At 43.2% G+C, this 23,138-nt stretch overlaps 1 protein-coding gene across 17 annotated transcripts in view; it reads right to left on the minus strand.

The window, feature by feature from the left end:
- kif1b (kinesin family member 1B) overlaps window positions 1-23,138 on the minus strand; it is a 247,101-nt gene that overhangs the window by 166,833 nt on the left and 57,130 nt on the right. For all 17 annotated transcript variants that reach the window (XM_033048547.1, XM_033048544.1, XM_033048541.1 and 14 more), the window contains exons 3-5: window positions 6,242-6,318; window positions 3,216-3,395; window positions 1,584-1,649 (exon numbers count right to left, since the gene is read on the minus strand). In XM_033048547.1, the coding sequence (XP_032904438.1) occupies window positions 1,584-1,649; window positions 3,216-3,395; window positions 6,242-6,318 (323 nt within the window). The remainder of the gene's footprint in view (window positions 1-1,583; window positions 1,650-3,215; window positions 3,396-6,241; window positions 6,319-23,138) is intronic.

Here is a 23,138-nt window from a genome sequence, read left to right on the forward strand (position 1 = left end):
GCACCAATGTTGGGGGTCAAGGTGGAGGAAATGTCATGCCCAATTCTGTCCACTGAGATCTGCTGGCCAGGAATTCCAGAAGCCAGTTCCACATGGATACCCCGAGGCCACAGTTGAGAATTTGAGAGATGAGTTTATTCCATATCAAGGTATTGAAGACTGAAATAAAGTCAATAGACAATAGGTGCAGGAGTAGGCCATTCGGCCCTTCGAGCCAGCACCGCCATTCAATGTGATCATGGCTGATCATCCACAATCAGTACCCCGTTCCTGCCTTCTCCCCATATCCCCTGACTCTGGTATTTTTAAGAGACCTATCTAGCTCTCTCATGAAAGCATGCAGAGAACCTGCCGGCAGAGAATTCCACAGCCTCACCACTCTCTGTGAGAAAAAGTATTTCCTCGTCTCCGTTCTAAATGGTTTACTCCTTATTCTTAAACTGTGGCCCCTGGTTCTGGACCGATGTTAGAATGACATTCTAACATCGGTGTTCTAACTGTCACGGTGACCCAGGGGTGAACATTATGCAAGGGATACGACATCCTCTGCAGATCTAGTTTCCCTTCATGTTATTACAAGGGGTCTGGTTTGGCCGAAAGACTGGTACAGAAGTGGTCCACTACCAATTCTTCAAAGCACTTCATAATGGTCAAAGTTAGAGCTACTGGGCAGACATTGGGACAGGTCACATTGACTTTTCTTGGGGACTGGAGTGTTGGAGGGTTCTGAGATTTCTCAATCTTGGTTTAGGGATTTGCAGGATCAGCAGTTGATACACCACAGATTTCTAGATGACATTGTTCAAGGTCAAGTTCAAATTTATTTGTCACGTGGACCATAAGGTGCAGTGAAATGAATTTACTTTATGAAGACCATAAACATCACTTTATTAAAAAAATAACCCACCATCTCACAGGAGTGGAATAACATGAACTTCAGACTAGTTTTGTAGAGCCAGCTCAGGCCTGAAAAAAAATCATTATTTATGACTGGCAGCTGATGTGATTTCATCTTCTTCTGAACTCGGCTTTAGATCGGAGCAAAACGTGATGTTTTGATGTGACTGGCTATGCTGGTGTCAGTACTTATGACCTTATTGCCATGTCCAATCAATTAAAGAGCTGGCTTTATGTGGAAGAACACTGATGTGTTGAAACATAATTGTGTAACTCCACACTATCAATGTACTCGTACGCAATCAGTTCAGCCAACAAAAAAACCCACAGACATGCAAGAAAAGTGGTGGCAGTTCCACATCAGCAAACAAAGAGGTCAGAGAGGAAATGTTTAACAAGTGACAAAATGTCACTTGAATTATAAAACCACATCAGTTGTAAATCTATTAAACTTCAAAGAGGATAAACCATTGTCTAATCTGATCTAATATATTACCCGAACAATTTAACTGAAGCCTAAAGCTAACATTTTGGTTCTGTCTATATAAAAGGTCAGCTGGAGTTGATAGACTGAGTGATGCCATGACTGAAACACCTTAAAATCTCCTTGAAATTGTCTTTAGGGTTCTCAGAAGTGGGAAGCCAACAACTGTTCCATTAGATATGCTTTTGATATCGGCTCTTACCTCCACTGAGTAGGACATGTCAGATTTGCTGTTGTCGTTTATTTTTTCAAAGAGGTCTTCACAAAGCTGCAGGCAGAAGGAACACATTACAGTTTAAGATATCAGAAAATCAATTTTCATCAAATCTCATCCCAGCAAAGATATATTAGGGTCCACCAGAAGCATCGCTCCCATTGAAGGATATTAACATTCTTGCATAAGAAAGAACTGCAGATGCTGGAAAAATCTCGACCCGAAACGTCGCCAATTCCTTCTCTCCATAGATGCTGCCTCACCCGCCGAGTTTCTCCAGCGTGTTTTTGTCTACCTTTAATATTCTCGCATGTTCATTGGTGATAATTCAGTATAAAAGGACACAGAGTGCTGGAGTAACTTAGCAGGTCAGGCAGCATCTCTGGAGAACTTGGATAGGCAACGTCTCAGGTCGCAACTCTTCTTCACTTTCCCAACCCAATGCGTTACCCATACATGTTCTAGAGATGCTACCTTGACCTGCTGAGTCACTCCAGAACTTTGTCCTTTTGAATAAACCTGCATCTACGGTCCCTGGTTTCATAATTCAATATAACCATGCCAACTATTTGATATTAGGTACAAAAGTTTAAAATGATCAACCAATTGATGCATTTGATTCTTGCATGAATATTGCCACACCATCCAATGGAATTACCTTTTCACCCAATGTGATCAACAAATAGTTATATCACATATAGATGATGTTCAGTCCCCTGAGGACAGGTTGTCCTTCGCCAGCAATATTCCCCATCTAATTCCCTTAATTCGTAATGCTTTTCGTCTCCGGACCTTATCCTATTGCATTAGCACTCAAATCTTCTGCCAATGAGACCAGTTTTAATTACCAAGATGGGTTTTGCCATGAAGTATGAACAGGTCTCGAATCTCAATCACTCCCCTGGGGGATAAGTGAATGTCCAACTCACTTTTACAGATTCTATAGGACAGTTGATGTTACCCATTGTTACTATTCTATAGTGTTGCCATTTCCACATTAAGTCCAACTATTCACCGACATCTTGCTTCGATAATTAATATTGGATGCTAGGAAATCTCATTTTTAAAAACATTGGATTGTAGTTAATGGAAATCCTATTTCTAACTGAAAATGCCTGATCCTGAGTCATGTCCCGATACATCACCAGAGTTGCTTTTTTATGAAGCAAGAATATATTCACCCATTTGATGAAAATCTTGCCATTTATTATTACATTGCTTCTTCTATTGCTATATTGATTGAAAGATTCAGCATGAAAACAGGCCCTTCGGCCCACTGAGTCTACACCAACTATCGATCACCCGTTCACACTAGTTCTATGTTATCCCACTTTCTCATCCACTCCCTGCACACTAGGGGCAATTTACAGAGGCCAATTGACCTACAAACCCAGACATTTTTGGAATGTGGGAGGAAACACAGGCAGTCACACAGAGAACATGCAAACTGCACACAGGCGACAACAGAGATCAGTATCGAACCCGGGTCTCTGGCGCTGCAAGTCAGACCTGTGCAGCCCGACCCATTGAAACAAACGACTTTAAAAGGAAAATGTGGCAAAAGATCACAGAAGAATCCATTTTAAAACAAACTTTCAACAGGCTTTGAGCAAATGTTACCTGTGGGATTATTCCTTGATGGTCTTTATCCTGTTTTCCCATCATCGTATAGGATTTCCCGGCCCCGGTCTGCCCGTATGCAAAAATGCACACATTGTAACCCTCGAAGGAATGCTGCAGCATTTCTTTGCCAATGTCATTGTAGACTTGACTCTGTGACGCAAAGGATGGATCTTCAGTCTGAAAATAAAGGGGAAGAAATCAATTGATTCAATTTGATTCTGTGTACAATGGGGCTTACTGAGCACAAGCTCTTGAAGTGCACGACAGCAGATGAAAGGAGATGTGCTGGGCAAGTTTTGTTTAATCACAGAGAGCGTTGGGTGCTTGGAACATGCTGCCAGGACTGATAAAGGTCATGGTATAGATAGGGTAGACAGTCAGAACCTTTTTCCCCAGGGCACTAATATCAAAGACTAGTTAGCATAGCTTTAAGGTGAGAGGGGCAAAGTTGAGGCACAGCTTTAAGGTGAGAGGAGACATGTAGGTCTTGGGTTTTTTCCACACACACACACACACACACACACACACAGTGGCAAATGCCAGGGGTGCTGGTGGAGGCCGATATGATAATGGCATTTAAGAGGATTTTGGATATGTATGGAATGGAGGGATATGGATCATGTTCAGAGGAGATTAGTTGAACTTGACATCATGTTGGACACAGCTATTGTGGGCCGAAGGGCCTGTTCCTTTGCTAGACTGTTCTATGCTCTATCTCCCCATTCACTGAAACCTAATAAAATCACTAAGAAAAACAGAATTCTGGGAGCACTCTGCACTCAGAGAGAGGAACAGAGTTGTTGCTTCAGGTCATCAGAACCAGAAAGCAAAGTATTTTTTTTGTATTTCCAGCACCTCCAAGTTTTGTGCTCCAATATCAAAGTCATGGAGTCAGGAAACGGGCCCTTCAGCCCAACTTGCCCATGACGACCAACATACCCCATCTACACTGGTCCCACCTGCCCACGTTTGCTCATATCCATCTAAACCTATCCTACCTGTCTCTGAGCCCAATTTAAATTATTTTTTTGCAATCTTTTGGAGAAAGAAAATGAGGGGTGAAATGGAGAGGCAAAGTGAACAGGTGCCGAAAATCTCCACTCCTTGAAGATCGTGCTAATTTCAATATTCTGGAAAATTTTACTTCAGCATGGAAACGTCAGAAAAGTGTGAAGCAGAGAAGCAGAGTTTTAGAACATGCAGCGACAGACACCCACACAATGGCCAATGCAGCACCGTCTTTTGGGATTGCACCAGATTCATGAGAATTTTCAATGGCTGTGAAAATAATTTCTGGAGATCCGTCAACTCTCCTTTCGTTTTATTCTGGGGAATGTTCGTGACTGCTGTTGATTATCAATTATTTGCAAGCTTGTCCAAAGCCTGAATCTAAAGGAGTAGCTTTTCACAAGACCCAAAATGCCAGAGTAACTCAGCACGACTGGCGGCATCTCTGGAGAAGAGGAATGGAAGTAGGAAACATCATCCATTCCTTCTCTCCAGAGATGCTGCCTGCCCCTCGCATTTCATGCCTATTTTCCGTGTAAATCAGCATCTGCAGTCCTTTTCTACACATTTTGTCTCTCTTTTTTTCTCTGCCATTTAGTGAGAATTGTAGCCAGTTCTCTTCTTGTATCTTAAAAAAGTTGACTTCCCACGTGGGCCAAGGGAATGTATATAAACATCTATTATTCCCAATGTTTCTCTGCCTGGTTGCTAATCCTTGATCTAAATACAAATGACCGGGCCATGACTTATTCCAAACATAGCTTGTGATAGCTTAAACCGATTGGCATCGGGGTCAAATGGTCTGGAGCAGGGATGTGGATTCTGAGTCGGCAGTAATATTTGTTCCCTCTCCATCATTGGATAACAATAGGTGCAGGAGTAGGCCATTCAGCCCTTCGAGCCAGCACCGCCATTCAATGTGATCATGGCTGATCTTCCCCAATCAGTACCCCGTTCCTGCCTTCTCCCCATATCCCCTGACTCCGCTATTTTTAAGAGCCCTATCTAGCTCTCTCTTGAAAGCATCCAGAGAACCTGCCTCCTATGTTAGAATGGGTCTCCCATTTGTCCAGAAACTACATGTTATGTTTGCCCTTTTTTTCTTTTTCACTAACCAATACCTCAACTACCCTTTTCAGCACTTCTCTCAACTCTCTTAATATTCATAAATGTAGCACTACCATAGTGCATGCCCCCGTAACGCTAATTGGATATAAAGCGACTGATCAATCAAGAACAGTACTTGTATTAAAATCACTTTAAGCAATAGAGTTTGTTTTGCAATTGTTTGGCCATTATAGTCAATTGCTAAATATCATCCTCGAATCTTTTGAAACTGCTGTACTACCTGTAACTTTTTTTGCAACCCCTGCTCTAACATGTTCTGCATGTGACGCAACAGCCACACATCTCAGAAAGCTCACGTTATGGAAAGTCATGTTATAAAACAAACGGTCAGTGTGGGCTGAAGGGCTTGCTTTTGGGCTGAATTGGGAATAGCACAATTTCAATCGGGACCGAGATAACCACTCAAGTCACCGTGGAAATTGACAAGCAGAAAAAAAGCTGTCTTGCGGGGAATAAAAAGTCAAGAGAAAATGTTTTTTCCATGTAACCTCCTTGCAGTAATCAGACACCATTGTCTCCGAAGAACACAGTCTGTCAGTTTCACCATAGATGGCCATTGAAATTGACAAGCAATCGCTTGATACAATATTTTAATTAGACAATGTAAAATAAGCCTTCAGCATTTTTAGGTTTCAGTCACATAAACTTATATCTACTAAAAAAAACTTATACTACTATATTTTTGAAATTCCTGAAGGAAAAATGCTTACTGAAAATCTGAAACTTTCTCAAGAGTCTGAAACTCTCTCAAGAAAATCTGAAACTCTGTACAGTTTGATAGCCACAGGGAAGAAGGATCTCCTGTGGCGTTCTGTCCTGCATCTTGGAAATGCAATTGGTGTTCTAGGGAAACATTGAGTTCAGGTTGGTGAACGAATAATTCTTACCGAAGTATGTGACCAGTACGAGTGATCGAAGCTGAAGGTCTTTGGTGAATCCTTTGGATTCTTCGGGTTAAAAATAGCTGAAAGACAAAAGATATCAGAGCATTGTCAGTGAGGTGTTCCGAAGATCTCACCATTGATCAAACATGCCATTGGTATCCTGGATGGTTGCCAGCAGTACAGTTCTCCGTATTTGCACACTTGCTAATCACAACTTTCTCTCGATTAAGAGCGGACAGTTGAGATTCTATTCCCCAAGTACAGAGAAAATGAAAATCTAATTCTCTTGGGAACAAGCTATACAAAAACTCTATTCATTGCAAACTGCTAGATTAGTATTCACAATCAAGGTCACCAGGCAGGCAAAGGGAGGGTGGAGAAGAGACCACAGATAAATGTGTCAATTGTGTAAATGTGTCAATTGAGGGGTAAAGAGGAATTCTTGAAAGCAAGACTTTAAACAAAATAATGGCCCCCAAATATTGAATGAGAAAACCGACGATACCCGCTCCATACAAGCGTACAGTGAAACTTCATCAGCGATCCAAAAATTACACGTAATGAATTTTTTTTTTTAATGAATTCTCAGCGAGAAACGAGAAATTGAACGAGGGATTCAATTTCAAGTTGAGGATTCACAGAAGTGTCGTTTAGTACATTACTGTTGTGCTGCTGAGAGAAAGATGCAATTTCCCTGTCCTATCAAGATGAATGAATGTCCCTAACTACAGATAAGCAGATGAAAATCCTATATACAATAGGAAGTTACCATCCCAGTGACACTTCAGAGTTTTGTTAAGGGAAATTCAATGTTTCACACCACATTCGCCAATGTATTGTATTTCTATTTCTCCAGTTCAAATATTAGTGTTCATCACCATTAATGTTCAGTTCTTGTCCTCGTGACATACAATTTAGTGTTTAAAATACAATGGTAACACAGAAGCTAGATTTTCATTTCTAAGCATTGCGGAGCTAAAAGGCCTCGATGACGTGGTCAGATTATATAAATTCATGTTCATAAGTTATAAGAGCAGCAGTAGACCATTTGGCCCATAGAGCCTACTCGACCATAGCTGATCTATCTTTCCCTCTCAACCCCTTTCCCCTGCCTTCTCCCCATAACCCTTGACCCCCTTACTTGGGGCGGTACGGTGGCGCAGCGATAGAGTTGCTGTCTCACAGCGCAAGAGACCCGGGTTTGATCCTGACTATGGGTGCTGTCTGTACGGAGTTCGTAGGTTCCCCCATGACCTGTGCATGTTTTCTCCGAGATCTTCAGCTTCCTCCCACACTCCAAAGACATCCAGGTTTGTTGGTTAATTGGCTTGGTGTAAATGTAAAATTGTCCCTAGTGTGCGTAGGATAGCGTTAATGTGTGGGGATCGCTGCGGACTCGGTGGGCTGAAGGGCCCGTTTCTGCACTGCATCTTGAAACTAAACTGGAAACGAAACTAACCAAGTATCTGTCAATCTTCACCTTTGAAATAACCATCGACCTGGCCATGGCCACTTGTGGCAATGAATTCCACAGATTCACCACCTTCTGACTAAAGAAATTCCTCATCATCTCCTTTCTAACTGTAGTTAGAATATCGTACAGTGCAGTACAGGAGCAAGCTCTTCAACCCACAATTTCCGCGCCGAACATGACACCAAGACAAATTAATCTCCTCTGCCTGCAAGTGACCATACCCCTCCACCTTGTATATACCGCATTTCAAATTAATTGTGATTTTTACATCATACTTGCAATTTTCAAATTTTTTAAAAAAAGACAATCTCAGGGCATCCTAAATCACTTTCCTTCCAGTTACATCTATGGGAATGTAATTATCAATGAATTGGAGGAAACTTAGGAGAAAATGTATACAAACCAAAACCCATGAACAACACTGGGAAGCAAGTAGACTAACAATATTGATGGATCGTGGTGGAGACAGCAAGATAACTTCTCTACTCCATCCTCAAAAGTAACGCCACGTGGTCCTTCACATTCAGCAGAGACAAATGTTCTCTCCTCCCACTGGATTCCCTGTGGTCCATTTTAAAATGTTTGAGAGATCATTTTATAAATAGCTGCGCAGTGTGTAAATCTCTTGGACATCGTATCAAACTGTGACATAGCTAAAAGATGTTTGAGCAGCAATGTGACTCATTAAATAAATGGGAACAAACAGCAGCAGCAGCCGTCACATTCAATCCTAGCCGCACTCCCCAGAGACACAACCATCTAATTCAGATCAAAATCTGATCAAAAAGAACACAGCGGCTTCTTGATGAGCTGCGAGATTCAATATCTGCTTCAAGCAAGAGATGACACTGTCTTTGACACCATGTCCTGTGACAAAAGCCTACTTTCAATAATTCAGCCAGGTGGGATGAGAGCGCCTGTTCTCACTGTGCTAATCTTACACATCATCAGCCTGTCCATAGCCCGAGGTATCTGGCAGATGCAGCAGGCTGGAGGAGGAGTGCTTTGGTTATGTGTAAAGCAGGCACAAGCACCTTCACTGTCAAGGAACACTGAAGATAGGATCACATCAAAGGAATACAGTAGGCTGCATTGCCAATCATAAAATGCCCTAAGGAATGGGACCTAACAGAGGGAAGACAAGGAGTTGATACAGTCATTTTTAATACAAGAGATGCCTTGTGTAAACATAAAAGCACACTGTCCCAGGAATGAGTAGGTTAACATATGATGAGCATTTGATGGCACTGGGCCGATACTCACTGCAGTTTAGAAGAATGAGGGGGGACACTATTGAAATGTACAGAATAGTGAAAGGCTTGGATAGAGTGGATGCGGAGAGGATGTTTCCACTAGTGGGAGAGTCTAGGACCAAGGGTCATAGCCTCAGAATTAGAGGACGTTCTTTTAGGAAGGAGATGAGGAGGAATTTCTTTAGTCGGTGGTGAATCTGTGGAATTCTTTGTCACAGAAGGCTGTGGAGGCCAAGTCAGTGGATATATTTAAGGCAGAGATAGATAGATTCTTCATTAGTACGGATGTCAGAGGTTATGGGGAGAAGGCAGGAGAATGGGTGAGGAGGGAGAGATAGATCAGCCACGATTGAATGGCAGAGTAGACTTGTTGGGCCAAATGGTCTAATTCTACTTCTATCACTTATGACCTTATAAAAGAGTCTATAGATATATGAAGAGAAAAAAATTGGATAAAGTTAAAGCTGCAGACTGATTCAGAACAAATATTGTGCTTCTGTCTACAAAAGAACCCACGTAAAACCCGCCAGTACCAGTAGAGAACCATAGGTTCAGTGGGAATTGAGCAGCTCAAAGAAATTAGCATTAGTTATTGGGCTAGTATTGGAGAAATTAATATAGTTTAGTTTAGAGATACAGCGCGTAAACCAGCACTTCAGACCACCGAGCCCGCGCTGACCAGCGATCCCCGCACACCAACACTATCCCACATGCACTAGGCAACAATTTACAATTTCACCAAGCCAATTAACCTACAAACCTGTGTGTTTTTGGAGTGTGGGAGGAAACCAGAGCTCCCGGAGAAAACCCACGAAGTTCACGGGGAGAACGTACAAACAGCACCCATGGTCAGGATTGAATCTGGGTCCCATGCACTGTAAGGCAGCAACTCTACTGCTGTGCCATCGTGCCACCCTAATGGTCCAATGAATCTCAGGCCTAATGGTTTGCATCCCGGTGTTATGAATCACTGAAAGACAGCATGGCAACGGGCTCTTCAGCCCACCTAGAACACACTGACCATCTACATCCCAACCAGAATTGGGATATTTATGTTACACAAGTGCGAGTCTAAAGAAGGGTCATGGCCCAAAATGTCACATATTCACGTTCTCCAGAGATGCTGCCTGACCCGCTGGGTTACTCCAGCATTTTGTCTCTTCTTTTGTAACCAACATCTGCAGTTTCTTATTTCTATACATATTCAACCTGGGCAAATGTCAGAAGAAAATTTGGGACAGCTCAAGCACGTTTTACAGAAAATCCCACCTCATTATTGATTTAAAAAAAATAAAAACACTAGGTTACAAGTTTTAGTCAGGAGCAGTAACATTAATGCATTATACCACAGTCCTTAAAGCAAACTACAAGAGATATCATATCATTATCGTTTTTGAAATCTAATACTAAAGTAAAGGCCATTAAAGGTTTTAAGAATCTTTTATGAATTACAGACAACCAATCTGAAAATGGTTTAATAGGTTCATCTGTCCTAATCTGAAATTGGATCACTGTTCCTTGGCAATCAGAAGAATGAAGGGTGGTGATCTTACAGAAACACACGAATCGGAGGATGCAAATTGATTCAATTATATTTTATCTTGTCACATGTAGTGTGAAATGCTTTGTTTTTGCACGAAACCCGGTAAAATCGTACAGCCGACCTCACCCAGTACACAAGAGTCGCCGTGTTTCTGGCACCTTTGGGTAGTTGGCAACTGGTGCCACTGGTGGGGGAAATCTCAGACAGGGGAACATAGTGATAAGATTGGGGATTAAAACTGAAGTGCATTGGAATTTCTTCTCATACAGTGGGGCGTCTCTCTGGGGCAGCACAGTGGTGCAGAACCCGTTGCCATGCTGTCTGACCAAAGTGGGCCAAAGCTAGTGTTTCTACGCTGAATCTCTAAACTAAACATGGTGGTGGCTCTCTGATATCATCAGGTACAGTTAAATGGTCAACTTAACATCTAAACCCACAAAGGCACAAATATCTAAACCATTTCCCATTTTTATAATAGCTGTGAAAAATGATTGGATTGTGCCAATGCAATAAAAATTCATTCAAACTGTAATCTCACTTTAAAAATAAAAGCTATCTCAGTGCATGAACCGATGCCATTGCAAACCACGCCTACATTCTGTAGGCAATTCCATTCGAATGGCTCATTCATGAAAATCTGGGCTAACCGTTCACCATCAACTGAAAGATGCCCCATCCTCATCCCAAATACTGAAATGGAATCCAACACTCACACAACATTCATAACTTAAAAGGCCAACGTCCAAAAATAGACACAGTTTCAAAGGGCGTGTCAATGGAAGTAATCCCTTGTGCTTCTATCCATCTCCGTGCTAATGCATTAGAATCATTCCAACAGAGACCAGCGTTTTTCAATAAAACTCATACTGGTTTATTTTCTACAATAGTCTACACGGCTTAAACAGGAATCGAGGGTATCTTCCCTCTTGTGTTATGCACTAAGGAGAAATATAGAACACATATCGGCCTCCTAGATTACATTACAAATTCTCCCTGGTCCAAACTACAATCAAAATAATTGTTCTTGTATTGTGAGAGTTATTTGCACCCAACTTCTCTCAAAGGACATCACAGGCCTTGTTTCTATCTTACTTTCAAGAAGCAATTAAATTGAAAGGAAAATCCCTCCAGTGCAGAATATTTGAAGTGTAGCCACTGTAGGTATGGCCACAGTTCCCACAAGCAATGTGGTGATTAGGAGCCCCTCGATAGCCACATTTAAGATAAACCTCACAGTCTTTGGATATTTAAAAAAAAACTTCTGCTTCATTGAAAAAACTCTTCGATCTACATCTCCTCGTGGGAAAGGTTACATGTAATGACAAGGAGACACAAGAAATTGCAAATGCAGGTTTACAAAAAAAAAAGCGCTGGAGTAACTCAGCGGGGCAGGCAGCGTCTCTGAACATGAATAGGTGATGTTTCAGGTCAGGATCCTTCTTCAGACTGCAAGCCCCCAGTCTAAAGAAGGGTCCCAACTCTAACCCATGTTCTCTAGAGTTGCTGCTTGACCCGCTGAGTAACACCAGCACGATGCAACTTTTCTTTTACATGTAGAGACAATGTTGCTCTTAACCCGACAGCAACACTTGGTTATTTCTTCTATCATTCAATCCCGATTATCTCAATGTTGTGCTGGGCTAATGGGTTTTCTGCAATGATCCTCCACTTACTGGGAAATTACCAGAATTAATGGAAGTAGTCGCACAAGTTTATCACTTTACTCAACATTCGACCAAAACAGATTTTGCTGTGCAAAAGCTGCAGATACTGGACATCAGAAATGAAAAACAGAAACTACTGTAAATGCTCCACGGGTCAGGCAGCACCTGTGGATAGTGGGGGGAAAAAACGTTGGTTTCTCTGCTCTTTGAATATTTGTTTTCTCTCATCCCTGGCCATATCTTCATAAATGTGCGTAGGTTCATGAGGTTAATTCCCAGGATGGCGGGACTGTCTAATATTGAGAGAATGGAGCGACGGGGCTTGTATACACTGGAATTTACAAGGATGAGAGGGAATCTTATTGAAACGTAACATTATTAAGGGATTGGACACGCTAAAGGCAGGAAACATGTTCCCGATGTTAGGGGAGTCCAGAACCAGGGGCCAGAGTTTAAGAATAAAGGGTAAGCCATTTCGAACGGAGACGAGGAAACATTTTTTCACCCAGAGCTTCGTGAATCTGTGGAATTCTCTGCCTCAGAAGGTGGTGGAGGCCAATTCTCTAGATGCTTTCAAGAGAGAGTAAGATAGAGCTCTTAAAGATAGCGGAGTCAAGGGATATGGTGAGAAGGCAGGAACCGGGTACAATTTGTGGATGATCAGCCATGATCACAGTGAAGGGCCTACTCCAGCAACTATTGTCTATTGAATTACCCCAGCACTTTGTATCTATCTTTGGTATAAAACCAGCATCGGCAGTTCTTTGTTTCTACAAGGCTAAGGAGAGATTTAATTAAATTGCATAAAATGTTATGAAGTCCCTATTGAATAAGAAGACAACATCTCTCTTGGAAGAGTGGACAAGAATTAGGGGAACTGGATTTACTGCAATTTGATAGTTGAGGAAAGTAGGAATCGGGGTTATATTCCGTGGTCAGGTTTATGCATGCTTTACACCCACTTTACCCATATATGAGCGATTGATTCTTTGCTACTGACTTTTGACAGAGGTGTACAGGATTATGAGAGATTGAGATAGGATAAATAGGCAAGATGCTCTCATCAGCAAATGGCTGCATTTCAGGGGCACAGCTTTGAAATGTTGAGCAACATTTACAAGGACAATGCGAATACTTTAAAAAATCTCACTGGTAATAGGCTGGAATACATGGCCTGCACTGCCTGAGGAACAGAATCAGGCAGTGCCCTGAAAGGAATTTGGATAGATACTTGAGAGAATAATTCAAAGGACAATGGGAACAACAAGATTGCCCTCCAAGGATCTGACATAGAATCAAAGGTCAACCAGTCAATGTTCCTGCTGTAAGGGTTCCCTGATTCTATGATGTTGCAGCTTCAGTCGGCAAGGCCCAAGGAATTGCAAGCTCAGACACTAATCATTCAGGATTGCCACTAAACCAACTTTGAACAGTCGTTGGGGAGAAAGCCCAGCAGCTAATGTTTGAAACCGAGAGATCTAAGGACAAAAGATCTAATCCCACTATTGCAACCAGGCATTTAGATTTTGCTGGGGGGGGGAGAAAAAAAAATCTGAAATTGAAAGTAGCGGTATGGGAGGCTTCCTGCTACCTTAATTGGGTCAAGCATTTACGCAAATCCAAAGGCACAGCAACCCAGCTTAAATGGTTCAAAATCCACTTGGTTCCATTGAGGCTGAGGGGTGATCTCATTGAGGTGTACAAAATCATGAGGGTAACAGATAGGGTGAATGTACGTGGAGAAGGGGAACTCTACCAACAACCAGAGGACATGGGTTTTAGGTGAGAGGGGAAAGATTTAATAGGAGCCAGAGGAGCAACTTTTTCCACACTTGGGGCAGTGCGAATATGTAACAAGCTGCCAGAGGAAGTAGATAAAATACATTTGGATAGGTACATGAATAGGAAAAGGTTTAATGGGATATGGGCCAAATGAGAATAGGACATACCTCCACATCATCAGGATTTCTAATTCAAGCAGATGCTGGATTATCAGAGTTTTACTCTAGCTGTTACTATCAATCATTGGACTTTGGCAAGGAAATAAAAGGGAAATCTTGGGTCAGGTCACACCATGGCTCCAACACTAGGAGTTCTTTTGGTAAACCAGCATCAGCAGTTCCTTGCATCTCCAAGAGAGAACAGGAATAGACCTGGTTGGAGTAGCTCTAGAGTTTGAATGCAATGGACATATGACAACCCACAGACTGAACCAAGTCAAAAACAACCTATGGTCTAATCTCAGGAAGATTCGGGAGGGCCTACTGCACTTTCTTACTCCGATGTGTAGAGGGAGCTCTAGTGCACAATGTCCAGGGCACGGGGAGAGTCCATGCCTGTAGTAAACTTTGCCCCACAGACCACTACAATAGGAAAAGCCAGAAAGATTGATCATAATATGGTTGAAGTCTTGCACTTCCAAATTGTCGAACCTGGTCCTTCACAGCTGATGACATAGAAACATAGAAACCTCTGTACAATAAATTTAAACAAAAACATCATGAGTTGGTCAATGTAACGAAGAAATCTGCAGTATCTCGAGAATGCAAACACGTTCGACTTCTGACAGACCGCAAAACAGCTGCCGACATTAGCATAGCTTTTGCTTCATAGTATTCAAAAATAGATGTTCCTTCCCCTGCATGGCACAAGATCATTTAACACTGCTGGCAGTGGCTTTTCTCCAATAATGGATTGCAGCATTGCGTTTTTCACTTCAGGGAGAGCAGCATTTTGTTAACGCCATACTATCTCAGTCTATTCTACATTATCAACTTCAGAAAGTAAGCTCTCATACAAAACAAACTATCCTTCATTCGTGAAATACAACAGCCAGTGTTAATACATTTGGGATTAGATTAACATTGACAAAATGCCAGCTGTATTACTTTTCCTGTTATTCTATAGTTATAAATCTGAGTCATATCTTCTTACCAAACAACGTTTGGGGCATTGGAGTTGTCTATCAGAGGCCTCGGACAACGAGAAGAGTAAACAGGAGACACAGAGATCAGTGCAGAGGCCCACTGTGGCTTCATGGGCGGCACACTGCCTTGAATCAGAGGGTTGAGTGTTCAAATCTCACTCCAGACACAAGTCAAGAAATATTAGGCAGGAATGTTGTACAGAGGACGTCATCCTGTGTATAAGACAGCAAACCAAGGCTGCTTCAGGCAGACATTACAAAATAAATTCCCTTATTTTGACAAGAGTTCTCAAGGGTTAGTGTGGAACCAAGCCCTTCGGCCCAACTTGCCCACGCCAACCAAGATGTAGCATCTGCACCTGCCTACTTTTGGCTATATCCCTCTAAACCTGTCCTATCCATGTACCTGTCTAAATGTTTCTTAAATGTCGCAATAGTCTCACCTACAGTAGCTCGATCCATACACCCACCACCCTTTGTGTGAAAAAGTTACCCCTCAGGTTCATATTAAATCTTTCACTCTTCGCCCAAAACCTTTGTTCTCTGATTCTCGATTCCCCTGCGCTGGGCAAAAGACTGGGCGTCTACCTGATCTATTCCTCTCATAAGGAATACGAGTAGAATTAGGTCATTTGGCCCATCCAGTCTACTCCACCATTCAATTATGGCTGATCTATCTCTCCCTCCTAACCCCATTCTCCTGCCTTCTCACCATAGCCTCCGACACCTCTCATGATTATATTCATCTCTATATGATCATCCCTCATTCTCTTGCGCTCCAAGGAATAGTATCCTAGCCTGCTCAACCTCTCCCTATAGTTCTGGCCTTCGAGTCCTGGCAACATCCTTGTAAATCTTCTCTGCACCCTTCGCAGCTTGACAACATCTTTCCTATGACAGTACCCAGAACTGAACACAATACTCTAAAAACAGCCTCACCATTGCACCGTGACCTCCCAACTTTCCGACTCCGCTTGTCCTGATCAATATTTGTTCTTTAATCAATTCATCATCTGGTTCATTGCCACTTTGTTCCTGAAGGAGCTTGCTATGGACAAAATTGGGTGCTCGATTTCCTATTGCGACAGGGATCACATTTTAAAGAGCACATCTTGACAGGTTCTGCCAGAGAAATATGCCATTTGAAATACGGATCTCTTTTAAACTCGAGAGCCTCGAGAACAGAAAATGTTTGGTTCCCAAAACCACAGGGGAGAAATGCAAATTTAATATTGCAGTGTTTGTGAAAATAATTTACAGTTATGTATTTGATGGACCAGCAAATAAGTAAAGCTGCGATTGATGAGTCTTTACTTTATGCACAGAGGTTTCTAATGCACCTTATTGATTGGATGGTAATGTGTCTAGTTATCTTAATTATCAACTCCAAGATACATTCATTGCAAATTTATAAGCTTACAATATTGATGCTAAGAGCATTACTGTGAAAGATGGAAGGAGTTTTGACAATACAGCTATTCGTTAAATTATTCAATTTTGTTGGTCCAACAACACAAATAAGATCTTTATTCTGAGGAGTGTGAATTCCATACACAATTAAAAGAAAAATCTGTCAAAATTAATGCAGGAAGCAAGAACTTAAACCTATTGCCATTGCAAAGCAGTCAAAATAAGCCAAAGCAGTTTGAGTCTGAAGAAGGGTCTCGACCCAAAACATAGAAAATAGGTGCAGGAGGAGGCCATTCAGCCCTTCGAGCCAGCACCGTCATTCATTGTGATCATGGCTGATTTTCCCCAATCAATAACCCGTGCCTGCTTTCTCCCCATATCCCTTGATTCCACTAGCCCCCTAGAGATCTATCTAACTCTCTCTTAATTCATCCAGTGACTTGGCCTCCACTGCCCTCTGTGGCAGGGAATTCCACAAATTCACAACACTCTGGGTGAAAAAGTATTTTCTCACCTCAGTCTTAAATGGCCTCCCCTTTATTCTAAGACTGTGGCCTCTGGTTCTGGATTCGCCCAAGATTGGGAACATTTTTCCTGCATCTAGCTTGTTCAGTACTTTTATAATTTTATATGTTTCTATAAGATCTCCCCCTCATCCTTCTAAACTCCAGTGTATACAAGCCTAGTCTTTTCAATCTTTCCTCATATAACAGTCCCGCCATCCCAGGGATCAATCTCATGAACCTACGCTGCACTGCTTCAATCACAAGGATGTCCTTCCTCAAATTAGGAGACCAAAACTGTACACAATACTCCAGGTGTGGTCTTACCAGAGGCCTATACAACTGTGGAAGAACCTCTCTACCATACTGAAATCCTCTTGTTATGAACATCACCCATTCCTTCTCTCCAGAGATGCTGCCTGGCCCACTGAGTTTAGTTTAGAGATACAGAGGGGAAACAGGCCCTTAGGACCACCGGGTCTGCGCCAACCAGTGATCCCACATATTAACACTATCCTACACACACTAGGGACAATGTTTACATTTACCAAGCCAATTAACCTACATACCTGTACGTCTTTGGAGTGTGGGAGGAAACCAAAGATCTCGGAGAAAACCCATGCAGGTCACGGGGAGAACATACAAACTCCATACAGACAGCACCCGTAGTCAGGATCGAACCCGGGTCTCTGGTGCTGCAAGGCAGTAACTCCATCGCTGCGCCACTTAGGAAACCTGAACGTAAACCTCTGGAGACTTTGCGCCCCACCCAAGGTTTCCGTGCGGTTCCCGGAGGTTTTTAATCAGTCTCCCTACCTGCTTCCACTACCTGCAACCACCTGCAACCTCCGGGAACCGCACGGAAACCTTGCGTGGGGCGTGAAGTCTCCAGAGGTTTCCGTTCAGGTTTCCCAAGTGGGACAGGGGCATTACTCCAACGCTGCGCTACCTTGCCGCCCTAACAAGTTACTACAGCATTTTGTGTCTATATTCAAAGAAGTTTGGGATTGTGACAGAAAATAATATACCTGCAAACATAATGTCCCACTTTCATAAAGTTCAGATTTGTTAGGACTGTCAACAGGAGACAATGTTCACAGAAGAATTCTGTGATAGGGCAAGAAGAACAGGTGTCAAAAGACAGAGGTTCTCTATCTGTAATTATCTCAATTGCCATCAGCTATCTATCTTCCAGACTTCTGTCCCTCTCCAGAGAGCATGTGACTAATGAGCAAGGACATGTCATGGAAATTATTTCAGAAGACAGGCAGTCTACTACATTCATTCCCTCTTTTGCAGTGACGAATGAAATGCAAACAGCTTACATCCCCAAAGACACGACACATAAAACTGGAGTAACTCAGCGGGTCAGGCAGCATCTCTGGAGAAAAGGTAGAGGTGACGTTTCGGGTCGAGACCCTGCCTCGTTCAGGGGAATGGGAAATGCGAGATAAAGAGAGGTATAGAACAAATGAAAGGAAGATATGCAAAAAAAGTAATGACGATCAAGGGAAGGCGGAGCCCACAATGGTCCGTTGTTGGCTGGATGATAACGAGTTATACAGACAATTAATCTCACCAGGACGACAGAGAAACTAGTACGATGACCCTCGACAGGATGTGTGGGTACGTCGAATGAATTGTCAGAGAAAATGGTAGAGGTGGGTGCAATGACAAAAGACAGGTACATGCATAGGATGGGTGTGGAGGGACATAGGTGAAGCCCAGGCAAACGGGACTGGATCAGTTAGGCAATTTGGCATGGATGGGTTGGGCCAAAGGGTGAGTTCCCATGCTATACAACGCTGGACTCAATGACCTGTTCCCCACTATGCTGGAGTGGTGGGAGAGACAGTTAAACGGTCAGGGTGTTGGAAGGCTTGATGTAGAGAAACCAGTGTCTTTGGAGCAGCGAGTTCCAGCCCCCCCACCATCCTCTGGGTGGGGGGGTTAAAAGATCCTCATCTCCCGTCTGATTCTACCACCAATTATCTGAAATGTAGGCCTTTGGCTTTTGACCTCACCTACAGGAAAGAAGCTGACCCACCTAAACTGCTCATAACTTAATACAATGGTTTTCTTGATTTTTTTTTTAAATTTCAGATTTGCTACATTAACAGAATGTGAATTCTATCGGGAGCACTATGTTGTTGGACTGGAATTGGAACAAACCCGACTGGGGAAGGGAGTGGTAATTTCTCATCCTTATGACAAACCAGCGGATTTCACGCAAAGAGTTCAGACACAAGTATTATTAGAATACACAATGCCCTCTGGTCAGGAATCTAACCCGTACAACATGGCATACCCGTCAGCTGAAATGCACATATCCATTCATAGAGCAACGAACGCAAAGTAAACGGAATCAACCGTTAGGAAAATAAAACACAATTGAAAACAAATAAAAGTGCTGGAAACACTCTGCAGGTCAGGCAGCATCTATGGAAAAAGACACAGCCAACCTTTCAGCTCTTACTCTCTTCATTGGAATTGAAGAACCACATGAAACATTAAAGGGCCTGTCCCACTTGGCCATCATTTGCACCTCATTTACGAGTCGTATGTAAAATAGGTCGACGCGACATCACGCGTGTGGTGCGCGTGACATCATTAGAATACCCTGCGGCACGCGGTGACGCATGGTTACGCACGGTGACGTAACCATGCGTCACCACGCGATACACATGAGACTTCGGGACACAGCATGCAACGCCAATGCATCAGTGTGCGTACGCGATACGTCACGCAGATGGCGCGCGAGGATTTCGTTCAGCACGAAATCCTGGAGCACCGCCCGATACCGCACGCAACTCCACACCTCTCCATGCACCCGTCCCGCGCTATACATGCGTCACAACGCGTCGACCTATTTTACATATGACGTGTAAATGAGGGGTAAATGACAGCCAAGTGGGACAGGCCCTTAACTGTTTCTCTTTCCATCAATACTATTGACCATTATATTTTGCTTTTATTTCACATTATCAGCACCTGCATTTTCTTTATGTTATTCTTCACTAGTATTTTATACACTTTGACAAGTAATCAAGGGGAAGATTCAGACTAACCCTTTCCTCAACTCTGAGCAGGATACTTCTTCATGAAATAAACGTTGAATGGTTCTGTTGCATGATGTGATGCCTTCTACACCAATGAAAGGTCTAAAGTATTGGTCACAAAGTCATACAGCACAGAAACAGGCCCGTCAGCCCAATTTGCCCATGCCGACCAAGATGCCCCACCTACACTAACCCCACCTCTCCATGTTCGTCCCATATCCCTCTAAACCTTTCCTATATATGTACCTGGTCAAACGTTTTTTAAATGTTGTGATAGTACCTGCCTTAAATTCCTGCTCTGGCAGTGCAATCCTTCCACCCACTATGCCCTGTGTAAAAAGTCCTATTAAATTCCTATTAACCTTAAACCCTATTTAAACCTTAAGTCATATTAAATCCCTCTCACCTTAAACCCATGTCCTCTGGTTCTTGATTCATCTACTCTGGGCAAAAGACTGTACTTTTACCCTATCTATTCCCTTCATAACCTTATAATCCTCTATAAGATCACCCCTCATCTTCCTGTGCTCCAAGGAATAAAGCCCTAGCTTGAACAACCTCCCCCATAGCCAAGGCCCTAGAGTCCTGACAACATTTATGGAGGTCACGGTGGCGCAGCGGTAGAGTTGCTGCCGTACAGCGAATGCAGCGCCGGAGATCCGGGTTCGATCCCGACTACTGGTGCTGTCCGTACGGAGTTTGGACATTCTCCCTGCCACCTGCATGGTTCTCCGAGATCTTCCGTTTCCTCCCACACTCCAAAGGCGCACAGGTTTGTAGGTTAATTGGCTTGGTAAATGTAAAAATTGTCTCTAGTGGGTGTAGGATAGTGTTAATGTGCCGGGATCGCTGATCGGCGTGGACCCAGTGGGCCAAAGGGCCTGTTTCCGCGCTGTATCTCTAAACTAAATGAAATATCCTCGCAAATACTTTGTAATGTATCGGTCTATTATTGCCACCTACACCGAGGTATATCACAAAATTCATGTTATCCGGGCAAATCATATCATACCAGTACATCCGGTGGGATCCATGTAACTGCATGCCTGGAATAATCCCTGAAATGTAATGAGATGGAAAAGCAATGAAGGTCTGAGAGTGGGTATACGTACATCAGGCTGGGTACAAGAAAAAATAAATAGTGCAGAACACAGTGTAACAGCTGCAGAGAAAGTGCAGGTACGGAAATGTGCAAGGGCCACAATGAGTAGACTGGAAGATCGGGAATGCACACCTAGCACATGAGAGGTCCGCTCAAGAACCAGTTAACAACGAGAGAGCTGTTCAAGATCCTGTTACCAATGAAGGGTTTGTTCAACACTGACAACTAAACAACAATCTGCCCTCACTCCCACATACATTGTACATGTGCATCTTAGACTACTTGGCATTCATCACCACCCACTTTGATGGTGTGAACTGTGATTTAGTCAGCTAGATTTTCTTTGAAAAAAATGTGTTTCAGTTAATGTTTTTTTAATTAAATGCTTGCTCAACTCTGCCTCTGCAGCCATGTCTTAATGGGGGTGAAAGAGTCAGGGAGAGGAAGGAGAGAAGGCGTGAGGGGGTTTCCTCGGATTGTGCCAAGGACACACTTACACAGGCAGGCCGTCCGGAGAACCAGAGAACAGTACAACACAGGAACAAATCCTTCTGACCACAGTATCCGCACTGAACACGCTGCCAAGTAAAATTAATCTCCTCTGCCTGCACGTGATCCGTATCCCGCCACTCCCTGCACATCCACATGCCTATCTAAAAGCTTTTTAATAGTCACTACTGAATCCACCTACACCACTATCCCAGCCAGCGCATTCCCGGCATCCACCACTCTGTTTAACAAACTTGCCCCGCACATCTTAAAGTTCGCCCCTCGCTCCTTCAACTTATGCCCTCTGGTCCTTGACTTTCCAATGCTCTCCAGAGAACAGAGATAGCTAAAAGGAGAAGGTAAGCAAAAATGCTGGAGAAACTCAGTGGGTGCAGCAGCATCTATGGAGTGAAGGAAACAGGCAGCGTTTCGGCCCGAAACTTTGCCTATTTCCTTCGCTCCATACATGCTGCTGCACCCGCTGAGTTTCTCCAGCATTTTGTCTACCTTCGATTTTCCAGCATCTGCAGTTCCTTCTTAAACACTTAGCTAAAAGGAGATCTGCCAGAGGTATTTAAGATCAAGAAAGGTCTGGACAGTGTAGGCAGAAATATTTCCCATTGCCGAGGAAAGGCAGAAGACCCAAGGGGTGAGAGTTGGGCGGGGGGGGTGGGGGTAAAACATTTTTTTGATTATGCGGCTAGCAATTGGAATCTGGAATCTGGAATCTGGAATCTGATTCAGGGTCATACAGCATGTAAACAGGCCCTTCGGCCCAACTTCCCCACACCGACCAACATGTCCCGTCTACACTCGTCCCACCTACTTAGGTTAGTTTAGAGATACGGCACGGGAACAGGCCATTCGACCCACCGAGTCCGTGCCGACCAGCGATCCCCGCACACTATCACTATCCTACATACAAGTACACACACACACACACATACACTAAGGACAATTTATAATTTTACCTAGCCAATTAACCTACAAATCTGTACATTTTGGAACCAGGGAGGAAAACGTGGGGGGGGGGGGGGGAAGACGTACAAATTCCGTACATAAAGCACCTGCAGTCTGGATCGAACCCAGATCTCTGGCGCTGTAAAGCAGCAACTCTACCTCTGCGCCACCGTGCAATCCTACTGTATGAATGTGGTGGCAAGGTGAACAGTGAAGGCCGTTCCCATCGTGTGCTCAAAGTGGAACATGCTCTGCACTTGAAAGGAAAACCAAATTGCAGGGCAATGGGTTCACAGCAACGAGGTGGGACAAGCTGAAATATTCTTGTGCCGAGCTGGGCTGATGAGTTGCAACCTTTCCGTGAGAAGATCAAGAACACTGTTGCAGGACGAGATATTTTAGTTTTGCCATTTTACAAGCAGCCTCAGATTGATTAAATGCCAAGTCACGGGGCTAAACCGGATTGATACCAGCGCAGGATTTACGAGGTGTGTACGAGCGCGACCCATCCTGAATT

The sequence above is a fragment of the Amblyraja radiata genome, chromosome 31 (assembly GCF_010909765.2).
Source record: "Amblyraja radiata isolate CabotCenter1 chromosome 31, sAmbRad1.1.pri, whole genome shotgun sequence".
NCBI lineage: Eukaryota > Metazoa > Chordata > Chondrichthyes > Rajiformes > Rajidae > Amblyraja > Amblyraja radiata.